At 33.4% G+C, this 24,416-nt stretch overlaps 2 protein-coding genes across 2 annotated transcripts; both read left to right on the top strand.

Moving 5' to 3' along the window:
• Positions 1-2,265: 2,265 nt before the first annotated feature.
• Positions 2,266-4,080, top strand: LOC7480379 (berberine bridge enzyme-like 17). Its single transcript, XM_002298972.4, has one exon. The coding sequence runs from the start codon at positions 2,306-2,308 to the stop codon at positions 3,902-3,904; it is 1,599 nt and encodes a 532-aa protein (XP_002299008.2). The 5' UTR covers positions 2,266-2,305; the 3' UTR covers positions 3,905-4,080.
• Positions 4,081-11,874: 7,794 nt separating this feature from the next.
• Positions 11,875-13,745, top strand: LOC7480381 (berberine bridge enzyme-like 17). Its single transcript, XM_024607791.2, has one exon. It carries the CDS (start codon positions 11,928-11,930, stop codon positions 13,518-13,520), a length of 1,593 nt encoding a protein of 530 aa, XP_024463559.1. The 5' UTR covers positions 11,875-11,927; the 3' UTR covers positions 13,521-13,745.
• Positions 13,746-24,416: the final 10,671 nt, after the last annotated feature.

The following is a 24,416-nucleotide window of genomic DNA, read 5'->3' on the forward strand; positions in this document are numbered from 1 at the left end:
TTTCCCTTTTTTTCTTTTTTGGTTAGATGATAGTTATCAAACTTGGCCTGCGGGGTTCATTCTGTGATCAATAGACTTGAAAACTAACACGAGCCGTGTTTGTTTTTAACATGTATAAGAAGTTAATGAGGTCAAATTTGAGGTCAAATTTGATTGGCTCGATCAACTGTCAATCTTTAACTTAATTAACCTAGTTAAATTTAATTAACTCTAAAAATATTTTTAATATTGTTTAAAATAACTTTATTTTAGTGTTTTTATTTTTATAGTATAAAAATGAAAAAAAAAAAACTTGAAACGATATGGTTTAAGAATAGATTGGATTGAAAGACAAACCATAGTTATGAAATCCGGCCCAGCAGGTCGATCCGGGGCTGGAACAGGGCCGGGTTGAAGAAAAAATAGAGGAAGGAAAAACCCGGTGTGACCTGGTTGACCCGGCAAGACCCGGTCAAAAATCCGGTTGCAATTCGATGATTTTTGTTTTTTATTTTACTAAAACAACGTTGTTTTGATTAAAAAAAAATTGACCCGGGTAACCGGGTTAAAACCTGGAATCCGTATCTTGGACCGGGCTGGCCACCGGACCGGATCTGAAACTATGAGACAAACTACAACTTGGGCTCAGATGTGATAATGCCATATGTCATTCACACATTTTTATGATATCAGAATAACATGTCTCTAAAGCAAGCACCAACGAATATGGTTTAAATTGTTAATGCAAATAGTCAAAACCAATCCATTTGATTATGGAAATTTCCTGCAGGAAGTTTCAAGTGAATCCAACTAGCAGCCTAAAAGTAAACGAACATACATAACTCTAGAACAAAAAAAATCAAGCCATCAATTTTTTTCCCACAATTCTTCTCTATTGACCAAGGCAAATATTATCAAAGCTGGAACCGGAACATGTTATTCAGCCTCTATTGTTCTTCAGAAGTAGCATATTATGGACTTTGATCCAAGGTGTACACATTTGAAAAATGGATTGTGGTAAAATAATATTCTAAGTCATTAAAAAAAAAATTCATACTGTAGGCACACCTCATATTAGTCCTGCAAATATGTTGAGCTTCTCGTTTTAATTAATCCCCAACTTCAGAATTTTGTCCATTTGGTCCCCCATCCATATACCTTTCCTCAATCAGATCTTTTTTGTTAAAATAATTGGAAATGGAGATAAACATGCATATCTTCTCTTATTGAACATAATTTCTCCAAATCTTAGGTAAGAGCATACCAAACCATAGCTTGTAATTAAAGATAAGTTGGGACCAAGTAACTACGCATGTTCATGCTCATGCTGAATGGAGGGAAAATTGGGTATTAATTTTCACATCTAGGACTTGGGAAAATCAGGGTCAGTTAGGAAAAAACAAATCAGAGTTGGATTGTGAAAATGTGCATAGATAGAGGGCCTAATTGACAAAATTGATACTTAGATGACTCGATCAAGAAATAGTATATATATCATGAGGGACTAATCTACCTAGGGTTTTCCCATGAACTATTCATGTATAGATTAAGCTGGCACGCGGTTTTTGATTAACACACTTGAATTGTTATTACAATAGCCAATCCTTGCAAGAAGCTTCTTGTGAATCAAACAAGCCGCCTAACCACAGAAAGTGTTTTTTTTTTTTATAATAATCCAATAAGTTTTATTGATGAATCCAGAATCCCATTAAATCAATGGAATTCTACTAGAAAAGAAAAAAGAAATTGACATCATACAAATAAAATAATCAAACTATAGCAACCTAACCATATGAAATTTGCATTGTACTATCGATAAGTATGCCACTCATGCATGCCTTAAAAAAAAAAAAGGCTGCAAGTCCATTAAGATATCATGCATGATAGAATTACTAAGAATGTGTTTGTCTACTCTTTTGTTTTTGGATTTTAAACTGTGGTTGAAATCAAAAACATGATTTTAACTGCTTTTCATTTGAACAACAATTTGAAATGTACAAAAAACGTAAATAAATGGGTTCTAAGAGCACATTATGAAGTTTAATCATATATAGTCATACATTACTTAAACTATCCATGTTTATATTCGCCATGTTTTTCTAGTTTTTGACATTTTTGCTAGATATACATAATTTTCAAGGAGTGACGGGTCTAGCTTCGATAAGATTGTACAATTTTGAATGGTAAAAGCATGCTTCGATTTACGTTGATAGAACATGGTTTGGATTACTTGCCCCAAAAGAAACATAACTTGTCTCTCTCCCATTTCATCTATAAATACAGCCATGAATTCGAGGTATAGCAACGCCTAGCTCTGAAACGTTGCATGAAAATGAAGGTTTCAATGTCTATAATTCTCTCAGTATTTTCAGCTCTTCTTTTGTCAGTATCATTGGCATCTTCTGATTCAAGTCTTGAAAAATTTCTACAATGCCTTCCTAACAATAGTCTTCCCTCTTACCCCATCTCCGAAGCCATCTATACAACTGCGAATTCCTCTTTCGAGTCTGTTCTGCAGACATATATCAACAACAGAAGATTTTTGACCCCAACAACACCGAAACCAATTGCCATCGTTACGGCCCTGCATGAATCCCATGTCCAAGCAACAGTCATTTGTGCAAAGGCTAGTGGCTTGCAGGTTAGAATCCGGAGCGGTGGACATGATTACGAAGGTCTTTCTTACGTATCCGAGGTCCCATTCGTCATCCTCGACATGTTCAACCTCCGATCCATCGACGTAGACATCGCCAACGAAACGGCATGGGTTCAAGCTGGGGCAACTCTTGGTGAAATTTACTACAACATTGCGAACAATAGTAATGTGCATGCCTTTCCAGCTGGTGTTTGCCCTACTGTTGGTGCAGGTGGTCATATTAGCGGAGGAGGGTACGGGACTCTGATGAGGAAATATGGTCTTTCCGTCGATAATATCATTGACGCGAAAGTAGTAGATGTCAATGGTAATATCCTCGATCGGGAGACAATGGGGGAAGATCTGTTTTGGGCCATCAGAGGAGGTGGTGGAGCAAGCTTTGCAGTGGTTCTTTCTTGGAAGATGAATCTGGTTCGAGTTCCGGAGAAAGTGACTGTTTTCAAGGTTGATAGGACCTTGGAGGAAGGTGCAACTGATATTTTCTATCAGTGGCAACAAGTTTCTACTGAGCTAGACAAAGACCTTTTCATCCGAGCAATGCCACAAGTTGCCAATGGAAGCCAAGAGGGTACTAAGACAATCAGCATCTCTTTCTATGCCCTCTTTCTAGGACAAAGTGAGGCCCTTCTTTCCATGATGAACAAGAGCTTCCCTAAATTAGGTTTGCAGCAAAAAGACTGTATTGAAATGAGATGGATAGAGTCAACACTTTTCTGGTTTGATTTGCCGATTGGTACATCCATCGATGTTTTACTCAATAGGCCTCAAGGAGCGCAAAGCTTTTACAAGAACAAATCTGATTACGTGAACCAAATTGTTCCAAAGGAAGCTTTGGAACGCATATGGAAAATGATGATCAAGGCCGACCCAATGTGGATGCAATGGAACCCTTACGGAGGAAGAATGAGTGAGATTCCAGATACCGCAACTCCATTCCCTCACAGAGCCGGATACCTATTCAAACTCCAGTACTCCATAAACTGGGATGAAGAAGGGACTGAGGCCACTGAGCGCTATATAAGTTTGATAAGAGAAATGCATGATGCGATGGCTCCATACGTCACCAGTTACCCAAGGGAAGCATTCCAAAACTATAGAGATCTTGATATCGGTAGCAATCCGAGCAATCAGACCGACTTCGAGAGAGCTAAAGTTTATGGCCTCAAGTACTTCAAGGGTAACTTTCTAAGATTGGTGAAAATCAAGGGGAAGGTAGATCCAGATAATTTCTTGAAGCATGAACAAAGCATTCCACCACGTTGGATATAGAAAAAGTCCGAAGAAAACAGGAGGATGTCTATACAGGTAGTATATATTGTTTAAAGATTGTTTAATAATGTGCACTGTGTGGTTTATGTTTGTGCACAATCTGTTGACTTATGTATTTGTTCCCCTAATAAAACTGTATTCCACCGATTTCTTTAATCCGATTATCATTTTCCCAATTGTCTCCATGGCGTGCCTGTGATCGCAATCTCTTTGTCCAGCACCAAACTTATTTCTATAATCAGATTGAGAAAGTTAACAGTCAAGGAATTTGATGATCACTGCAAAAATCTTGCATTACTAATTAATGTAGATGTAGATGTAGATGTGCAAAATTCAGAGGTCAAGTATCATTTCATTCCTGAAAGAGTACTAATGCTTGAATCCATGAAGCTAGAGAAGTACGTACTTGATGGATGAATCCAAGCCCTTCTTGATTAGAGAGTGATCTTTACTTATTTTCCTTCAGCATAGATACTCCTCATCACCTAATGGTCATTCTCAGGTCATACATAATACTTTAGGTTCATCGGCCGGTCGGTGTGATGACAGCTTCTATGATTACGAAAGTTGTGGGGTTCTTAAGAACCCGTTGTTATTTATCTGTCGGCCGGAGGAAGGTTTATTGTACTAATCAATGAAGAAACTCGAGCAACAGTTGTTTCATCATAATTTTCCTTTATCTTTCACCATTGTGTCTTTGTAAATTCTGCTCTTTCATCCAACTTTGGTATACCTGTAAAAGCCTTCTATCTAACTTAAATTCCCTAATAATATTAACCAAGCTTGATGCAGCAACATACATCCTCTAAAGAGAAGAAGTGGATACTTTATTGATCCTATTCAATTAGGGTTTTATTACATACTAAAGATGTACATTCAAGCCATTGTACCGTGGAATGAATGTAATTTTGAAGTTAAAACTATTCAGTACAGTGGACAATGGATAGCAGTTTTTAGCTTCCATGTTAAAATGAATTTTGCCTGTGTAGTTATAGGTGTTTATGCAGGGAGTTTAGTTAGTGAGAGGCGTATATTGTGGGAGGAGATTATTACTTCAGAAACATCTTTTGGAGTTCTTCTGTTCATCCTAGGGGATTTTAATGAAACATTGCACCATACTTGGCACTATTTTGTTGCCCTAGGGGCTTGTCGGACCACTGTCAAATGCTCTTAGGGATACACAACAAATATTGGGGGTGTAAATTAACCATTTCAATTTCATAATTGTTAGGTTGATCAGCCGCTATTTAAAGAGAAGCTTAAAGGTTTTTGGGCTGAATGTTGCAGCAAGCACATGGGAAGATAGTTTAGCAATGGTGCTTAGGGTTATGGAATGATAGTCATGTGAGATGGTTTAGCAATGATGCTTAGGGTTTGAAAGGTGGTCTGCTTGCTATGTGGAATAACTCTAAATTTGAAGTTTCCAATAGTGAATATGGCTACAGTTGGATAGGTCTGTATGTCGGCAGTGATTTTCACTGTTATGTTATTGGCATATATGCTCCTTGTAATTTACAGGATAGACAACAGATATGGGATGATCTTTGTCTTCTTAGAAGTGCTTTTGAGGTTCCCTGGATAGTACCAGAGGATTTTAATAAGACTCTCTCTCGTAGAGACAAAAGTAGTGGAATTTGTCATCAAGCAGGTTCAGCTTCTTTTAGCAGATTTATAGGCTCCTGTGAGCTCGTCGAATACCCTTTATCATGTTGGAAATAAAAGCGGAAACAAAGAAGGAGGATAAATGGTAGAGCTCCAGCAACAATCTTGGTTATATTTTTTTGTTGTTATGCTCACTTTTATAGTACGAAGAAGAGTAAAAAAAAAAACTCCAAAGCTTAATTAATGAAGTCCTCTTAATAAAAAAAAACCATAAAAGCTAATAAAAAATATTGAACGTTACAAATTATATTTAATATCCCTCTTAATTCATAATCTTTAAGAATTCCTTGAATTGCTGAAACTTCTTAGCTGCAACAACAGCTAGTTGTCATTTTCGGTTGTCATCTAATCATCTTTGGGTGTCATCTAATATCTAATATGTATTCCAATACTTTATGATAATATGGTTAGTATGTATATGTATATTAAGATAAATCGAGTTGCAAACTATTAAAATTTAAAATGTATATTAAATATTATTCCCTCATTGAGTTGATTGAACTCATCCTTTATTTTTAATATTATTCCAGGTTTTTAGTTTCTGTAAGCAGATGGACTTTGTTGAATGTTCTTGTTTTTTCAGTTTTGGTCGGTATGCCTTACTTGTTTTGCGAGGTTACCATTTTAATTTTGATTCAATGTTTTAAATGCTTCACTGTTACCCTATTTTAATTAAATTTAGATTTAATAATGTAATAAATATTATAAATTATTGTTTTTGTTTTAATAAAAAAGAACTAAGAACAAAGAGTTAAAGACAGTGAAGGCTCGATCATTTTGAGGAAAATGCTTCAGTTCCAGGCTACCTGTACAGACAGATTTCATGCATGGCTGTTCTAATTATATAATGAGAATGGAGAGGGAGCTGTTCTAATTAAAAAAAATGCTTCATTTTTTTTTATTCAAAGTTTTCTAGATAATGTTGAAAACCTTGTACGGTTGAAATTTCTACACTACAATTTTATATTAAAGTAAAAGCTGGTCCTAAGTCCTACAGTGACTGCTTGCACGATTTTTGCTTAGATAAACTTGCAATCATATGACCTCAGACTTCGAATATTAAATAATATCTTAGTTGAACATTTTTCATAGTCATGAGTGGCGTGCTTTTAATGTTGATCACAAATCCCAATACACACATTAGTCATATAAGATATTTTTCAAGACAAGCCAGTTAGATTTATTTTTTTCAATTTAAATTTATTTTTTAAGGTAACAATGAGGTTTTCATCTCATGAAATCTATGAACACAAAAATAAATTTATTTTAGCGGTTAAAAATAATCTAAATAATGAACTAGAATCCAACGATTTCTCTACATTTTCTCTTTCTACTCTTTTTATTCAAAAACTGAAAAATAATATAAATAAATATTTATATTAAAAATTACATGGTGTCATAGTATTTTATATGTGTGTGAACAATGCTGCTCCATATTACCTCCCAACACATTTTAGATTATAAGTAATATATATATATATATATTGCAATCATGTGGGTATATATGATATTGTGGATCTTGGAATATTTCTTTGAAATGCCTTGCATCGCGTGACATATACATGAGGTATATACATATAATATTTTGCATAAGATATTGGAATTCTTATAGTTGAGATGTTTTTAAAAAACTTTCAATTAGTTTATTTTTACGTTAATGTTCATCAATATTTTATCAAATTTTCTTCAAGTTGATGTTATTTTAGTGCAAAGAATAGCACACAACTAGACTTAAACTATTAAAAGAAATTAATAAAAAAAACACAAGTAAGAAATGTAGAAAAGTTTTGGAACCGAATTGATAAAAATTATAAATTTTAGATGCAACTGAGAATAAATATATAGATTTTGAGAATAAATTGAGATTTTCTTTATATTTTATTATCATTACTTGTTATTAATATTAATTTAGTCAAAGAAATGTAAATATAACTCGTAGCATTCTAATTCATGACATATATAACCAAGAAAACAAATTATTATGACTAAAAAAATTCATATATTCAAAGCACATTATTAAATTAATGGATGACAATGATCTTCTAACCATGAAGTCAAAAAACTCCACTCAAAAATATGAATTAGTTATTTATAACTTATCCGAAAATAAAATTTTAAAAAAATATTTATGAAATGGGTCAAACTAAAAGCCCTTAAGAAATAACAATTCAATTGTTGTTAACTTGATTAACTCAGTTAACTCAAAGGTTAAACCAAAAAATCTAGAATATATAGTTTAACACATCCTTCAAAAAGAATTGAAGAAAAAGAGATTTAGATTGCCTTATTTTAAAACAACTTGTTAGATAAAAATAATTAATCTCAACAAAACAAATTACCAATATTATTTGCGAACTTCCATCAGTTTAAAAAAAAAAAGACTCGGATGGTGAAGAGCTCGAGAAGCTTGATACATCCTCTCTTTGAAAAAATAAAAACAAATAAGAACATCTTTATGTCTGAAGCTATAGATCTATTCGATTTTCTTTTGAGGTTCTTTTATTTTGATACCTATTAAAAAGAAAGCCTTAAAAGGTGCTGAAGATTAGGAGTGTTGCAAAGGAAAAGATTTCTTTTGAGATTTTTTTAAATTGGTACATTTGTTTTTAGGAATAAATTCTGTTTTTATTCTCTTGATTTGTTATTAGTAGTTTGTTATGTAATCAACAAATTTGTTTGATTTTCTATTAAACAAAAACTCTATTTAAGATAAAATATATCTTCCTTTAAGCTTGTCTTTCGTTTCTTTATGTGTTATATTCTTCTTCCTAATCTGTTGAAGAAAAAACATATTGATATCAGAGCATAATATTATTTTGAGGGACTTGTGAGTTAAAAGAGCCAATAAACACAAACCAAACCACAAATACAAAACCAAAAGATTCTTAAGGAAATCCAAAGCTAAAGTTTGCTTATATGGTGTTGTGTCAAACATAATATTCACAAGAATCATGAATAAGCATAATAAACAGGGTGAGATTGCTTGGAAAGGATTTTCCTGATGAACGAATTGTGCAAAAAATACTGGTTACCATGCCTAAAAAGTATAGGTCTAAGATTTCTTCATTAGAAGAGTTAAAAGACTTAACAAGTATATCTCTGGGAGAAATGGTAAATGCGTTACAGGCACAGAAGCAAAGAAGATTGATGAGACATGAGAAATCTGTACAGGGAGCTTTTCAAGCAAGGGCTCTACACTCAGGAGGAGGCAAAGACAAGCGATTTAACAAGAAGAAAATGGCTCAAAATGATAAAGAAGCTTGACAAAACTGCTATTTTCAAAGTTGAAATTGAAAATGGTGATTATATTTTAGTCAAAGGCAAAGGAATTGTTGCTATGGATAGCCTGTCAATTTTGAATTAAATTTCAGATATTTTATATGTGCCTGACATTTATCAGAATTTGCTCGATGTTAGACAGCTTATGTAGAAGGGTTTCAAAGTTATTTTTGAAGACAAATGGTGCTTGATCAAAGATAACAGAGGCAACAAAGTATTCAGGGTGAAAATGAGAGCTCTAAACCTAATAGAGAAGGAGCAGATTGCTTTTTCCATAAATACAGACAATGAAGAATTATGGCATAAAAGGCTTGGGCATTTTCATCATGTTGGACCGATATACATGCAGAGACACAATCTTGTGAGAGGTGTTCCACGGCTAGAGAAAAGATCGACAAACTCTGTAGCTTGTTAATATGGAAAAAAAAAAAAACTAGAAAGCCTTTTCCTCAAACTACATGGAGATCAACACATAAACTTCAACTAGTGCACACAGATGTTAACATTAGAGGTCCTCAGATAACAACTTCATTAAATTGTAGTTTATACTACATAATTTTTATTGATTATTATTCCAGATTTTGTTGGCTTTATTTTTTAAAATTCAAATTTAAGGTTACTAATGTATTCTGGAAGTATAAAACATGGGTGAAAAATCAAAGTGACTGGAGGATACAAACTATAAGGTCTGACAATGACAATGGGAAGGAATATACTAGTGGAAGCTTTCAATAGTTTTGTGCTGAATCTAGTATTGAACACCAACTTACAACACCATACCCACCACAACAAAATGGTGTGAGTAAAAAAAAAAATAGGAGCATCATGGAGATGACTAGATACATGCTACATTAAAAGGAGCTCCAAATAAATTGTGGGCTGAGGCTACAAACACAATAGTGTATTTGCTGAGCATGCTACCAACCAGTGCTTTGCAAAAAATAACCTCATTTGAAGCTTGGTTTAGATACAAAACAAACCTGCAACATTTTAAAACTTTTAGTTACCTTTGTTTTATTCACGTGCCACATGTTAAAAGAGACAAGCTGGATAGAAAAGCTGAACCAGGAGTATTCATTGGATACAACAGTCCATCCAAAGCCTACAAAATTTTCCAACCATAAAATGAGAAAATTATAGTAAGTAGAGATGTTAACTTTATGAAAGACAAACAATGAAAATGAGAGTAACAAGATGAGAAGCAAGAATCATCAAATTGGGAAGATGTTAATGACAGTAGTAATGATAAGCCAGTCAGATGTACAAGATCTTTATCTGATGTTTATGAAAGAAGTAACATTGTTGTTTATGAGCCTGTAGAGTTTGAAGAGGCAATAAAAAATGACAAATGGATTGAAGCAATGAAAGAGGAGCTTAGAATGATTGAAAAGAATGATACCTGGATGTTAGTAGACAAACCTCTACAGAAAAAATTACAGGAGTCAAGTGGGTTTATAGAACCAAACTTAATGCAGATGGTTCTATAAACAAATACAAGGTTATAGATCTTTTTCTTAGTACATTTTTAATCTTCTGTAGCTTTTAAGGCTTTCTTTTTAACAGGTACCAATATAAAAGAAGCTCAAAAGAAAATTGGGTCTTTTTTTTTAACCGATAGAAGTTCACAAATAATATTGGCAATTTGTTTTGTTAAGATTAATTATTTTTGTCCAGAGGTTGCTTCAAAATAAGGCAATATAGATCTCTTTTTCTTCCATTCTTTTTGAAGGATGTGTTAAACTAAATATTCTAGATTTTATAGTTTAACCTCTGAGTCAACCGAGTTAATCAAGTTAATGACAATTAGGATATGACATGTATAGAGATCCAAAAAGATGTGTTGGGGGTGTCATTTCCCAATAGTTGTGTCATTGAATTGTTGTTTCTCAAGGTCTCGACCTATTTCATAGATAATGTTTTTTAATTTTATTTTGCATAAGTTACAGATAACTGATTCATTTTTTGAGTGGATTTTTTGTACTTCATGGTTGGAAGATCATTGTCATCGTTTAATTTAATAATGTGCTTTGAATATATGCTTTTTTTACTCATAATAATTTGTTTTCCTGGTTAAAATATGTCATGAAGTAGAATGCTACTAGTTATATTTACATTTCTTTGACTAAATTAATATTAATATACGTAATGATAATAAAATATAAAGAAAATCTCAATTTAGTCTCAAAAATCTATACATTTATTCTCAGTTGCATCTAAAATTTATAAATTTTATCAATACGGTTCCAAAAGTTATAATCAAAATAAGGCAAAATATTATATGTGTATACCTCTTGTATATGTCACGCGATGCAAGGCATTTCAAAGAAATATTATAAGATCCACAATATCATATATATATCCACATTATTGCAATATATATATTACTTATAATCAAAAATGCATTTGGAGGTAATATGGAGCCGCATTATTCATACCCACCTAAAATAGTATGGATGGCACTATATATTCTTTAGTATAAAAATTTATTTATATTATTTTTTAGTTTCTGAATAAAAAAAATGAGAGATAAAAAGGTTATTAGATTTCGATAATAAAAGAGAAGATTGTTATTTAGGTTATTTCCTACAACTAAAATGAATTTTTTTAATGTTTATAGATTTCATAAGATGAAATTAAAGGGTTTGAAAGTATTTGTTTGAAAACTCAATAGATCTAAATCTGACCAACTTGCCTTAAAAAATATCTCACGTGTATTGAGAATTGGTGTTCAGCATTAAAAGCAGGCCACTCATGACTATGACAAATGTTCAAACTAAGAGATTATTTAATATTCGAAGTCTGAGGTCAAATGATAGCAAGTTCATCTAAGCAAAAATCGTGCAAGCAGTCACTGTAGGAATCAGGACCAGCTTTTACTTTAATATAAAATTGTAGAGTAGTGGCCCCCTTCAGATTATCAATAGAAATTCCAGCCATACAAGGTTTCCAACATTATCTAGAAAACTTTGAATAAATAAAAAAACTTTGGACAGCTCCCTCTCCATTCTCATTATATAATTACGACAGCCATGCATGAAGTCTGTCTGTACAGGTAGCCTGGAACTGAAGCATTTTCCTCAAAATGATCAAGGCTTCAATGTCTCTAACACTCTCTATGTTCTTAGTTCTTTTTTTATTCGTATCATTGGCAACTTGTGATACATCTCTTGACAATTTTCTACAGTGCCTTCCTAGTCATAGTCATCCCTCTTACCCTGTCTCCAGAGCCGTTTACAGGAGAAGTAATTCCTCTTTCGAACCAACTTTCCGAGCATATGCCAAAGCCAGCAGATTTTTGACCTCAGCAACCCCAAAACCGCTTGCTATAATTGCTGCCATGCATGAATCCCATGTCCAAGCAACTGTTATTTGTGCAAAGAGCAATGGCTTGCAAATCAGAATCCGTAGTGGTGGCCATGACTATGAAGGGCTATCCTACGTATCTAATGTTCCATTTGTCATTCTTGACATGTTCAATCTCCGTTCCATCGACATCGATATTGTGAGAAAGACTGCTTGGATTCAATCTGGGGCAACAATTGGTGAACTTTACTATAATATTGCCAAGAAGAGCAATGTGTTTGCCTTTCCAGCTGGTGTTTGCTTTACTCTTGGAGCTGGAGGACACATTAGTGGTGGAGGTTATGGGAATATGATGAGAAAATATGGTCTTTCGATTGATAATATCGTGGATGCGAAACTAGTTGATGTCAATGGCAAAATCCTTGATAGAAAGTCCATGGGAGAAGATTTGTTTTGGGCAATTAGAGGAAGTGGTGGTGCAAGCTTTGGTGTCATTCTTTCTTGGAAGATTAATTTGGTTCAGGTTCCTCCCAAAGTGACAACATTTAATGTCGCTAAGACCTTGAAGGAAGGTGCGACAGATCTTGTTTACCGGTGGCAAGAAGTTGCTAGTAAACTAGACCAAGAACTTTTCATAAGAGCCTCGCCACAAGTAGTCAATGGAGGCTCCGGGGGAAGCAAGACAATTAGTGTTTCATTCATTGGCCAATTTCTTGGACCAAGCAGCAAACTTCTTCCCTTGATGAAAAGGAGATTCCCTGAATTGGGTCTGCAACAAAAAGACTGCAATGAAATGAGTTGGGTAGAATCCACACTTTACTGGTTCGGTCGAAGCGGAAGATCTCTTGATGTTCTACTTGATAGGCCTACCGAAACAAGCTTTTTCAAAAGAAAATCTGATTATGTAAAAAATGTGATTCCAAAGGAAGGTTTGGAGAACATATGGAAGATGATGATCAAGGTGGAGCCAGTATGGATGCAATGGAATCCTTATGGGGGAAGAATGGATGAGATTCCGGCTACGGCAACTCCATTCCCTCACAGAGCTGGAAACCTATTCAAGATTCAGTACTCCACAGACTGGAGTGATCAAGAAGGAAGTGAGGCCACCAACCGTCATATAAATTTGTTAAGACAAATGTATGAGGCAATGACTCCATATGTGAGCAAAGATCCAAGGGAAGCATTTCTCAACTATAGAGATATTGATATTGGTAGCAATCCTAGCAATCAGACCAACTTTGAGAATGCCAAGGTTTATGGCAGCAAGTTGTTCAAGGACAATTTTATGAGATTGGTGAAAGTGAAGTCAAAGGTTGATCCTGATAACTTTTTCAAGAATGAACAGAGTATTCCACTTGGTATGGCTTGAGTAATTTATGACAACATGATACATCGATCGATCATATGATTCAGATGCAGCTACATCTTATATTGATTCTATACCTTTTTTTCTACTTTTTTTTTATAAAACAAAATCCACTATTATGTTCAATAAAATTCCTCGATGTTCGATATATTTCATGTAAACTCTCGTGTCTATTGATCTTAAAATTTGAACTCAAGAAATCAATAAAGGAAACAAATCTTCGGTTTACCAATGGTGCTAGTTCATAGTCATTTTTTCTTTGCTTTAGTCCCAACAATCTTGCTAATTAAACTAGCGGTTCCATCAATTAAATTCTTAACAACTTCCTTTTATTTTTCTTTCTCAATCTTAATAAAAGGAGCTTTAAACTTCTTATAACATTAAAATGCTCCAACACAGTGAAATTCGAAAGTCTTCTCTTGATATTTTTTCTTAAGAAGCCCACTAGACTTTCAACCTTTATATCAACACATCTACAAGCTCGAGACCACACACCGAAGTACCCACACTTGACAACACCATTGATTGCAAGTTGTAAAGGCAAAATCTTTCCCAAGTTAAGTATTTCTTTCGAGCATTGAATTCTTGAATGCATTTATCATGTGTACAAAATATCCATACAACCATAAAAGGTGTCTGCATATGAAGCAGGACTCTTTCTATCGGTTATTCCTACAATCAAACACGTTTTTATCTATTAAATTCTAAAATACTAACCAAACACAACAATATCATTATTTTGGGTTCTTTGGTTCTTAGCATCACAAGAAACTTCTGATTCATCTCTTAACAATTACAATGCCTTCCCTATCTTTAGTGCCGGTTTTTTTTTTTTAAGAATAATTGGTCCTCTCATTCTACTTGATTACTCAAAACCCTAGTCATCGTCTTAATTTATGTCATATAAAAACATTTGTTTAATTAAAAGAAATATAAAAAAAAAACATTTGTTTTTTATTAATTAAAACTATAGAATAAATGACTTCCAAGATGCACAAAATGTTATGTAAGTCATGTATGTGGAAAAAACAAATTAATTACAAAATAAAAAAATAAAAAAAAGTCCAAGAAGCACAAAATATTGTTTAAGAACACGACTTTTTACTTTTTGTCCGTTTGAACTCTCTACTTTTAATTGAATCAAATCAATCTCATCATTCCCAATCAAAGGTGATTTGACCTTTATACAGTTCATTGCTCATTAAACGACCAAAATAGTTTATCATATCATGATTTAATAAATATAGAGGATCATAAATTATCTTTAAATGAAAATAAATGGGTTGGTTTGATGCTATTTGAAATTATGGGTTTGATTTAACTAAATATCCCTTTAATTAATTGGAAATATGGGGTTTGATTAAATGACGATGCATTTGATATTTACCCAAATATATATATATATATATATATTACACTAATGGGATATGATCTTGAAAATTTATGTTATTGGTGGGTGGCAAAAATGCACTAAGTTTGAATTGATGAATGATATTCACATTTCTATTACGTCCAACATATTGCAAATAATTTTTATATTTTATCATTATATCATTTGATGTGTTAATTGATGAGATAAAATTTTTTGAGCTAGTATATATATTTTAAATAAATATCTTCTACATTAATTATTTTGACACATTCAAAAATAAATTTTCATGCATATTAATTTTAAAATTTGAACTCAAGAAATCAACAAAGGAACAATCCTTCGGATTACCTTTAGTGTTAATTGAAATAGTGTTTTATGTAAATTAAGAGGCACGGTAGCCACCTTTATATATATATGATTAGGGCAACATGTATCTGATATTGTGGAACATACTATACAAGATAAATCTATAAATAAGCAAAGGCACAGTGAGGGAGTGGCTTAGTAAAAAATCAGTTAATTGATCCTTAGAGGATATAAAATGAATCTAAATCTCCTTTTTAGCCACTCTATCACGAACAAAGTGATAATCAACCTCAGCATGATTTGTATGAGCATGAAAAATCAAATTAGCAGACAGATAAATAGCATCCAAATTATCGAACCAAATAGTGGTGACAGAACTAGGAGAGAAGCAGAGGTCGAAGCATCAACAGGTTTGTATGACGACATACCAGTATGATAAAGGATATCAAGAACATATTTGTGTTGACTAAGCATGAGACCCATACTAGTAGTATTGACTTCAATTCCTAAAAAATAATGAGCATTACCCAAATCATGAAGTTTAAACTCTGAGCTCAGCAAAGTAATGAGACGTTAAACAAAAACAAAGTTATTACCAGTGAGTAAAATATCATCAACATAGATAAGAAGATAACAGATATCACAATCCATAGATAAAATAAAGAAGAAGGTATCAACCTTGGAAGCCCGAAAGCCAATAGAAAGAAAAAAGTCGTTCAATCGTGTGTACCAAGACTGTGGGGCTTGTTTTAAGTCATAAAAAGACTTGTGAAAGCGACAGACATGAGTAGGCAAAATAAGGTCTACAAAACTCGTGGGTTGTTCTATATAAACAACCTCCCTAAGTGACCTATTAAGGAATGTATTATGAACATCAAGTTGTCAAATCTGTTAGCCTTTAGATACAACAATAGTGAGAACTAACTAAACAGTAGTCGGTTTAACCACAGAACTGAAGGTTTTTCTTAGTAATCAATTCTTTCTTGCTTAGTGAACCCTCGGGTAACCAAACAAGCCTTGTAGCAGTCAATACCACTATCAGCTAAGCGCTTGATTTTATACACCCATCAGCATCCAACCATATTCATAGAGGGCTCAAACGGGACTAAAGACCAAGTACCATTATCATGTAAAACAGTAATTTCAGACTTTATTGTATTATGCCAGCACAGAAACATATCAGCTTCCTTATAATTTAGAGGTTCAAGGTCAGGAGAAGATGTTACCTAAGAATCTAAAGACAATGGAGTGGCGAAAACCAAACTCATGTTGGTAGACTTGTGCTTTCGTGAACGCAACACCATATGGTGCTATTGTGGTGCCAAAGGGATAGTAGACGTGATAGGTTGGGTCTACTGTGGAAGAGAGTAGCTAGAGAGATCAACAGAGGTCCAAACCTGACAGAGACTGATTAGAGGGACTAGGTGGATTAGAAGGACTCGATGAGGAGGCTGGAGATGCAGCAGCAATGGTTGAATCAGATAGAGACACGGCTAGCATGGCAGAACCTGAACCTGTAGAATAATCAAGAGACATGGTGATAAAGAAACCGAAATGGAAGGTAGGGAAAGTCTGTGGGCCTGAGAAGTTTGGTATTAGAAAGGTAGTAAAGGAAGGAAGATTAGAAATGAGTGCAGGTGTAAACACAAAGTGAGTAGAGGTAGAGACTCGGTCAGACTCTAGAAAAGAAAAATATTGTTCATGAAAACAGAGATGACGAGATATATAAATACGATTAGAGGACAAGTCAAGACAACAATATCCTAGGTGAGATGAACTATAGCCTAAAAACACACAAAGAGTATAACGATAGTCTAACTAAAGATGAAGAAAAGGAAAACAGAGACACCTGAAAGTACACTAAAAGGTATAATCAGGTGGTTGATAAAACAAACATTCGAAAGGAGATTTATTAAGCAAGATAGGTGTTGGCAAGCAATTAATGAGATACACAGAGGTTTCAAAAACATAATTCCAAAATTTTAGAGGTGCCTTATAGTGACCAAGAAGAGTAAGACCAGTTTCGACCATATGGTGATGATGACGCTCAACAGCGTCATTTTTTCCATGTGTATTAAAAAAAGAAATTTAATTTATGATAATCATCACTCTAATAAGTTTGAACAGATTTGATTTTGTGAGAAAAATTTCATTCAATAAAAACTTGAAATTGGTGAAACACATTGAATACAGCAAATTTGATGATAATAAGATAAAACCAAATAAATTTCGGGTGCACATCTATAAAAATGACAAAACATCGAGTACCATCAAAAGATAAAATAAAAGTAGGACCCCAAACATCATTAAAAATTAGCTCACAAGGAGCAAATGTTTTGTGACCCGTAAGTCCTAATGACATATGTGATGATTTTCCTAACAGACACACTTGATATTGAAAATTTAAATGACGAGAATTACAAACAATCTTTTTATTTGATGTTAAAAGACTTAGAACACGTGAGCTTGGGTGACTGAGTCGACGATGCCAAACATCAGCAGAAGTAAACAAACTAGCAGACCAAAAGGCTTAAGGCATAAATATGGCAGAAGACTCTAAAAGGACATAGAAACCATCTTTACTCTAATCAAAAAGAAGAACTTTCTTGGTTATGAGATCCTGACATAGAAAACAGAGTGAAATTAAAAAATGACATAATTTTCATGACAAAATTGTTGAAAAGATAGGAGTTGTTGAACAGATAGCATGTTTTGTATTTGTCATACTTGCAATGTCTGGAGTAACATGCTAATTTGCATTTGTGTCAGCAAATTAAGTGACAAAGTTTGTTGCTAAAGCATCATTAAAAGAGAAGTTAGTCGAGGCTTGATTTTCATAGTTCACTAGCTGTGAACATTGTTGCGCTGAGTGACCAAAAATGTTGCATAACTAGCATCGAACCTGTCATGTATGAGGCCACTGATTTGGTAAAGATGTTTGATTGGACTATTGCTTCCAATTGCCCCTATAACCATAGTGTTGCTGCCAAGAAGAACCACCATTGTTGCCATGGTAATTTTGACCATCAAACTAGTTAATGGAGCTGCGACTATTCGTCCAGCCACCAATGATGATCATGTCTTCCTTTGCCCCCATGATGAGAGGAACCATTACCATTAAAAATAGAAAAACCACATTGAGCAGCAAAAACAGATGGAGGCTGTGTAAGGGTAGGCAATAATAGCACAATAGTAGGAATGGATTAAAGAGAGCTATTATATAAAAACTCATGGGTAAACAAGTAATTATGCAACTCGAAAGAGGGAAGAGGCTCAGCCTTGGTCGACAGGCTTGTAACCAAATCATGAAATTCACTACGAAGGCCCTGAAAAACTTTTAAATTGAAATCAGTAAGAGAGATAGGTTTGTCTCCTGCTGATAATTCATCAAATAATCCCTTAGCTTTCTACAAATAAATGGTGATAGTATCATCACCTTGACAAAGATCTTGAATAAGGCCATCTAATTGCACAATCTGATAGTTGGATGGTGAAGCAAGGACATATTCTAGTGTGCTCCAAACACTAGTAGAAGTCAAAAAAGCAACCATAAGATGGAGGACATCCATAGAAAGAGAAGAGATAAGAACATTGAGGATGAGTTGATCTTGTTGTTTTCATATCAAAAAAGCTTGATTAATACTATAACTGAAGGTGACAGAGGCGGCAGAAGCGTCACTTGGCAGGACGTGGGGAGAAGGACATGGAAATGAGCCATCTATAAATAAGAAAACACCTTAACCAACCAGATATTATTTCATCTGCATATGTCAATATAGATAATTCATGTTGGTAAGCTTGAGATTAATTACTTGTTGTGTGTTGGAGAGGGGAATATTGGCTGCTAAGGAACTAACAACTGTTTTTGCAACAGATGCAAGCATTGCTGCAGCAGCTGTAGATGAGAGCATAAACGTTGATGCTACCAAGAAAGATGAAGCAGGAGAAGAAGAGTTGGCATTGATTCCAACAGCAGCAGTAATAGAGGGATCCATAGATGGAGGAAATTTAGTAGGTTCTTTAGCAACAAAGAAAGAATAAATAAATCTGCACTAGGTTCAGCAATAAAGAAACCAACAATTACAGAGGAAGAAGAAATAAATCTATTAAGATAGACAAGCTCTGATACCAAATTGAAGTAGTGTTTTGTGTAAATTAGGAGGCTTACATAATGTCGTAGCCACCTCTCTATATATATGACTAGGGAAACATATATATGATTTTGTGGAACATACTACACATGATAGATTTATACAAGGAAAGTACAATATTTCCTATAATATAACATATTCCATAATAGTGCTCATAGTTTTTTTTTCTTGATTTTTTTTATAATAATCAAAGTTTTATTGAAGTTGCAAAAACCATTAAGCTAATGGGATTATAAGATAGAATCCTATACAATGAATAGAATAAGTAGAATAATATGTTTTGTTTCATTCTAGCCAAATACCCCCATAAGATTCCATAGGATAACATCGTTAAAGCTTTCCTTTGAAATCTCCCTTTAACCATTGCACTTCATTCCCAAACTAACTCCTCCATTGTTCCAAGCATACACCAACTCAAGACAAGACATTGAATATCACACTGCCAAAACCTCCATGAATTATGACAATGAAGAAATAAGTGTACTATATGTTCAACCTATAAATAAAGCAACATTAGAGAGCCAATCCTAACAGTGGTATCAGAGCAATTTGGTTGGTTTTATTCACATATGACATCATTCACAGTACTCTTCAAATATATATATATATATATATATATATATATATATATATATATATATATATATATATATATACAAAAAGTCATAACAGTGAATAAATACAGTTTAGGAAGTTTTGTCTAAGGAGATTGGGTTTTAAACGGGACTGTTTGTGATTACTTAGTAGAAGTATTATCATACGATGCTTTTTCTGTATATGTTACAATTCTTAATTGAAATAATAATAGTTGAACAGATCATGGTGAATAAAATGGCAACAAAGTACAAGATTAAGAGGTTCAAGGGGAACAATTTGTCACTGTGAAAATTAAAAATAAAGGCAATTTTAAGGAAAGATAATTGCCTAACAACAATTGGAGAAAGGCCCACGGAGATCACTGAAGTTAATAGGAAGTTGGGTTAAAATTGGCTTACAATCTTGTATGTTGAAGTGTCGCAAGCTTTTCTTTAAATAATTCTTTTGTGATTTTTACTTTTATCTCGATGAATTTGCAACCCTGGAATCCTGTTTGTTAGTCCTAGATCTTAAGTATTTTCCACTTGAACTGTTGTAGTTTCCTTTAAAGTGCTATCATTTTCTTCCATTTGTATTTTATCTTCCATAAATATTACATCTTTGTTGATGGCTATCTTATAGGCAGTGGGATCCCATAAGCGATACTCCTTTAGCATATTTATCCTCAAACATTTGATCTTCTTCTCAGCTTCAAGTTCTACATATGCTTTAAAGGTTTTAAATACTAAGAGCACATTTGTCTTACTTTTGATTAGATAAACCTAAGATCTTCTAGAGAAGTCATATATGAATGATACAAAGTTTCTTCTCCTCCCATCGATATAATGAGCACGCCAAATATCAGAAGAAATCAAGTCAATGATGGATTTACTCTTAGTCGTTGATGTGTCAAACTTTAACCTATGTTGTCAACTTATAATACAATCCTCATAAAAAGGTAAAGAAACCTTTGTAAGCCCATAGAGTAACTTTGATAAGGGAGAATTTTCAAGTTTTTCTCTGGGATGTGGCCTAGCTTTTGATTCCACATAATTGTCTTTTCTTTTGTAGAACTGGTTGAGGCAATTGATGCCTCTGCCTTATGATATATTTCTCTTATTAACAAAAACAAGTTTACATTTGTTTTTCTTGCCTTTAATACCATCAACACCCTTGTAATTATTTTCATGATGTCATTATCTATACGAATCTTGAAACCAAGACTATCAAATTATCCCACATACAAAAGAGTCTTCTTCAATTCTAAAATAGTATGAATTAAGCCATCATACATCTTCAGTTTGATGGTTTCAATGCTAATAATCTTTAAGGCATTATCATTTCCCATGAATATTGAGCCTTCAGAGATGGGTTAATATGTATAAAACCAATCCCGATAAGGATTCATGTGTCATATTGCTCCTGAATCCATTAACCAAACCTTAGTGAGCTTCATCTTGTCTCCAGAGACTATCGCTACTTCACTATATAAAACTTCTTCATTATCATTGTTTGCAACACATCCATAAGTTTTTTATGACTCAGTGTTGTTCTTTATACCCTTTTTATACCAATAGTCCTTTTTATAGTACCTTTTTTTGCCATAGTTGTAGCATTTCATAGTCTTTATACTTCTTGATTTTAACCTTCCTTGCCTTTAACTCCCACTAGAGCCACACTTCATTGATCTTCCTATTGATATCAATGAAATAGTTTCGTATAAATAATACTTCTACTAAGTAATCACAAACAATCTCGTTTAAAACTCAATCTCCTTAAACAGAACTTCCTAAACTGTATTTATTTATCGCACATACTTTATGTATATGTGGACTGTAATGTATATATAAATAGTACTGTGAATAGAACCAACTAGATTGCTTTGATAACACTATTAGGATCTCGACATGCAAAGCAATAATACACAGCTCAATAGAACAGGATAAAATAAGAAATAAGACACAAGAATTGACATGGTTCACCTAAGTAATGTGAGAATTACAACAACTCTCTATTAGTAGTAGAACAATTGAAAATCTCTCAACTAATAAGAATAAACACCTCACATACTTTGTTGTTACCCATTTTTAGGTCCCCACATAAAAAAATACAAAAAACTAAAATATATATATATATATATATATATATATATATATATATATATGTTCAGAAGAAAATCAAAAAATAATAGCAATGAGAAGAGAATGTTGGAGTGCCCAGAAAATGGCCAAAAATTGGTTAAGGAGGTTGAAAAATACAAAAATTAAAATTTGACAGTATATTTTTTACTAATGAGAGCCCTATTGACAAAGAAAATTCAATTTGAGGAAGAAAAGTCCAAAATCAGATATTTATGGACTCAATTAAATTTTATTAAAGGTTTAATTAAATTTATGGAGGGTTTGATTGCAAGAAAAATTGATTTTAAGTTAATTTGGGCTTCAATTAGAAGAAATTAAATTTAGGGGTCAAATTATAATTTTTAAGAGTTGATTTGGTCATATCAGGGGCTTAATTGCATAAATATTGAAGTTTGATGGTGAATTAGGGACTTGATTGAAGAAATCTGAAATCAAAGACCAAACTGGAAAAGGCGTGTAAATAGAGGGATTGAAATTGACCGAATTAGGGGTCAAATTGAAGAAATTAAAAGTTTATTGATCAATTGAGGCTCAAATTGCATAAATCCGAGATCAATGACCAAAAGAAAAAAAATGGCCAACTTTAGAGCTGACATCTGATTTTGGCAAGGACATAATTGAACTGATTCTTAAAATCAAAATTGCAATTGGGGACTTGATTGAACAAATCAAAAATGAATGACTGATTCGAAAATTAACACATTTTGGCGCCTTTTTTCTTTTAAATGAAACAGCGTGTTTTGTTCAAACAACATCGTTTCATGCACTGTTCACATTAGAGAGAGAGAGAGAGAGAGAGAGAAGCACAAAACAGTGTCGTTTTGAATGGCATTGTGCTTCTTCTTCCCCTGGACATGCACAGGCAGGGAAGAAGTTGTTTTTCTCCCCTGTAATGCCTTTCTCCCTCTCTCTCCCTACTTTCTCAAACCCTGACACAACTCACACCCCTTCATGGCCTACCACCATAATGAAAAGAGAGGAGAGTCATACTCTATGAGCAATTATGGGGTGGTTGCACAGAGACCGTCCCAACCACCTTATCCTATCTCATGAATGGACAGAGGTAAGGTGGTTCTCTCTAGGGATGATCATTTTCGGTTCGGTTCGGTTTTTATCTAAAAACATAACCAAAAAAAATTTAATTGAAAAATTCAAACCGAAACCGGTTCAAACCGATCGGTTTCGGTTCGGTTAATTTCACATAAAAACTGGAAAACCTGAATTTTTTATTTGGGCTATTTTTTGGGCTTTTTTGACCTTGTTTTGGGCTTTCTAATAAACTTGTAATTGATGTTAATATTATCTTATTTTGTTAAGAGATTCTAAATATTCATTTATATTAAATTATTAATGCCAATATTGTGTTTAAAATTAATTAAAAGTCTTTCTAATATTTGTGTTTTCTAATATTTGTGTTTTGAACCTCTTGCATCAGAATTTAAATAACAAACATACTAAGTTAAAATCTAAATTACAACATTTTTATGATGAACTCTCGATAAAACTTCCATCTCTGCGTTGAATTCAAGCCCACCTTGCACCGATCCTTGTCGACATCGTTTGATGGCAATCAGTTGTCCAGTAGGAAGCATCCCTCTATAAACCTGTACACAAAAATGTTGAAAGATTCAAGTTTTGTGTCGCTGAAAAAACAAATGAACATTCTCGATTTAGTCAGCACATTCTACAAGTTAAAATGGTCATAACAAGTTTAAATTCAATAGAAAACATTGCATATAACTACAATTTGATAGTTTACTTTCAAATGCTCATTCTTAAGGTTTGGTATTCCATTTCAACTCAGAAGTTAGATAGTTTGAAGGCAAATTACAACCAACAACACCCACAATTATTGTTTATGCAAATGAAACCACCATGGCAGGACAGGAAAAGAGGGAGAGACTTGCCATTCTGTAACCCCCTGATCCAATATGATTGGCTTCTGAGAAATTATCGGTGCTCTTCGTAATCTCATCGAAAGAGAAGCGTCTGGCTCCCTTCAACTGAGGAACTCTACCACACAATTGCAACAAGTTTTCCATGACAATCTTACAAGTTTGTATGCATGTAAGAATGGTATGAAAAGTTGAAAACAGTTCACTAATTATCCCTGTTAACTTCAGCAGATCATGTCCAGAAAAAAAAAAAAAAAGAGTTTAAATCAAGTTCTACAAGATATAATAGCATAACAATATTAACATAACAATACTAATTATTCAAGTTCTATAAGCATAACAATATATTACCCTCTAATTGCACTTAATTATGAGAAATTTGCTAAAACATAATGTTATTTTTAGATAATTTCTACAAGCAAACGTGTGAAACACAATTCAAGAAATTAATTAGTGAA

Source organism: Populus trichocarpa, chromosome 1 (genome assembly GCF_000002775.5).
Source record: "Populus trichocarpa isolate Nisqually-1 chromosome 1, P.trichocarpa_v4.1, whole genome shotgun sequence".
Lineage (NCBI taxonomy): Eukaryota > Viridiplantae > Streptophyta > Magnoliopsida > Malpighiales > Salicaceae > Populus > Populus trichocarpa.

Coding starts and splice junctions, on each gene's coding strand:
- LOC7480379 (XM_002298972.4), top strand. CDS start 2,306: ATGAAAATGAAGGTTTCAATGTCTATAATTCTCTCAGTATTTTCAGCT.
- LOC7480381 (XM_024607791.2), top strand. CDS start 11,928: ATGATCAAGGCTTCAATGTCTCTAACACTCTCTATGTTCTTAGTTCTT.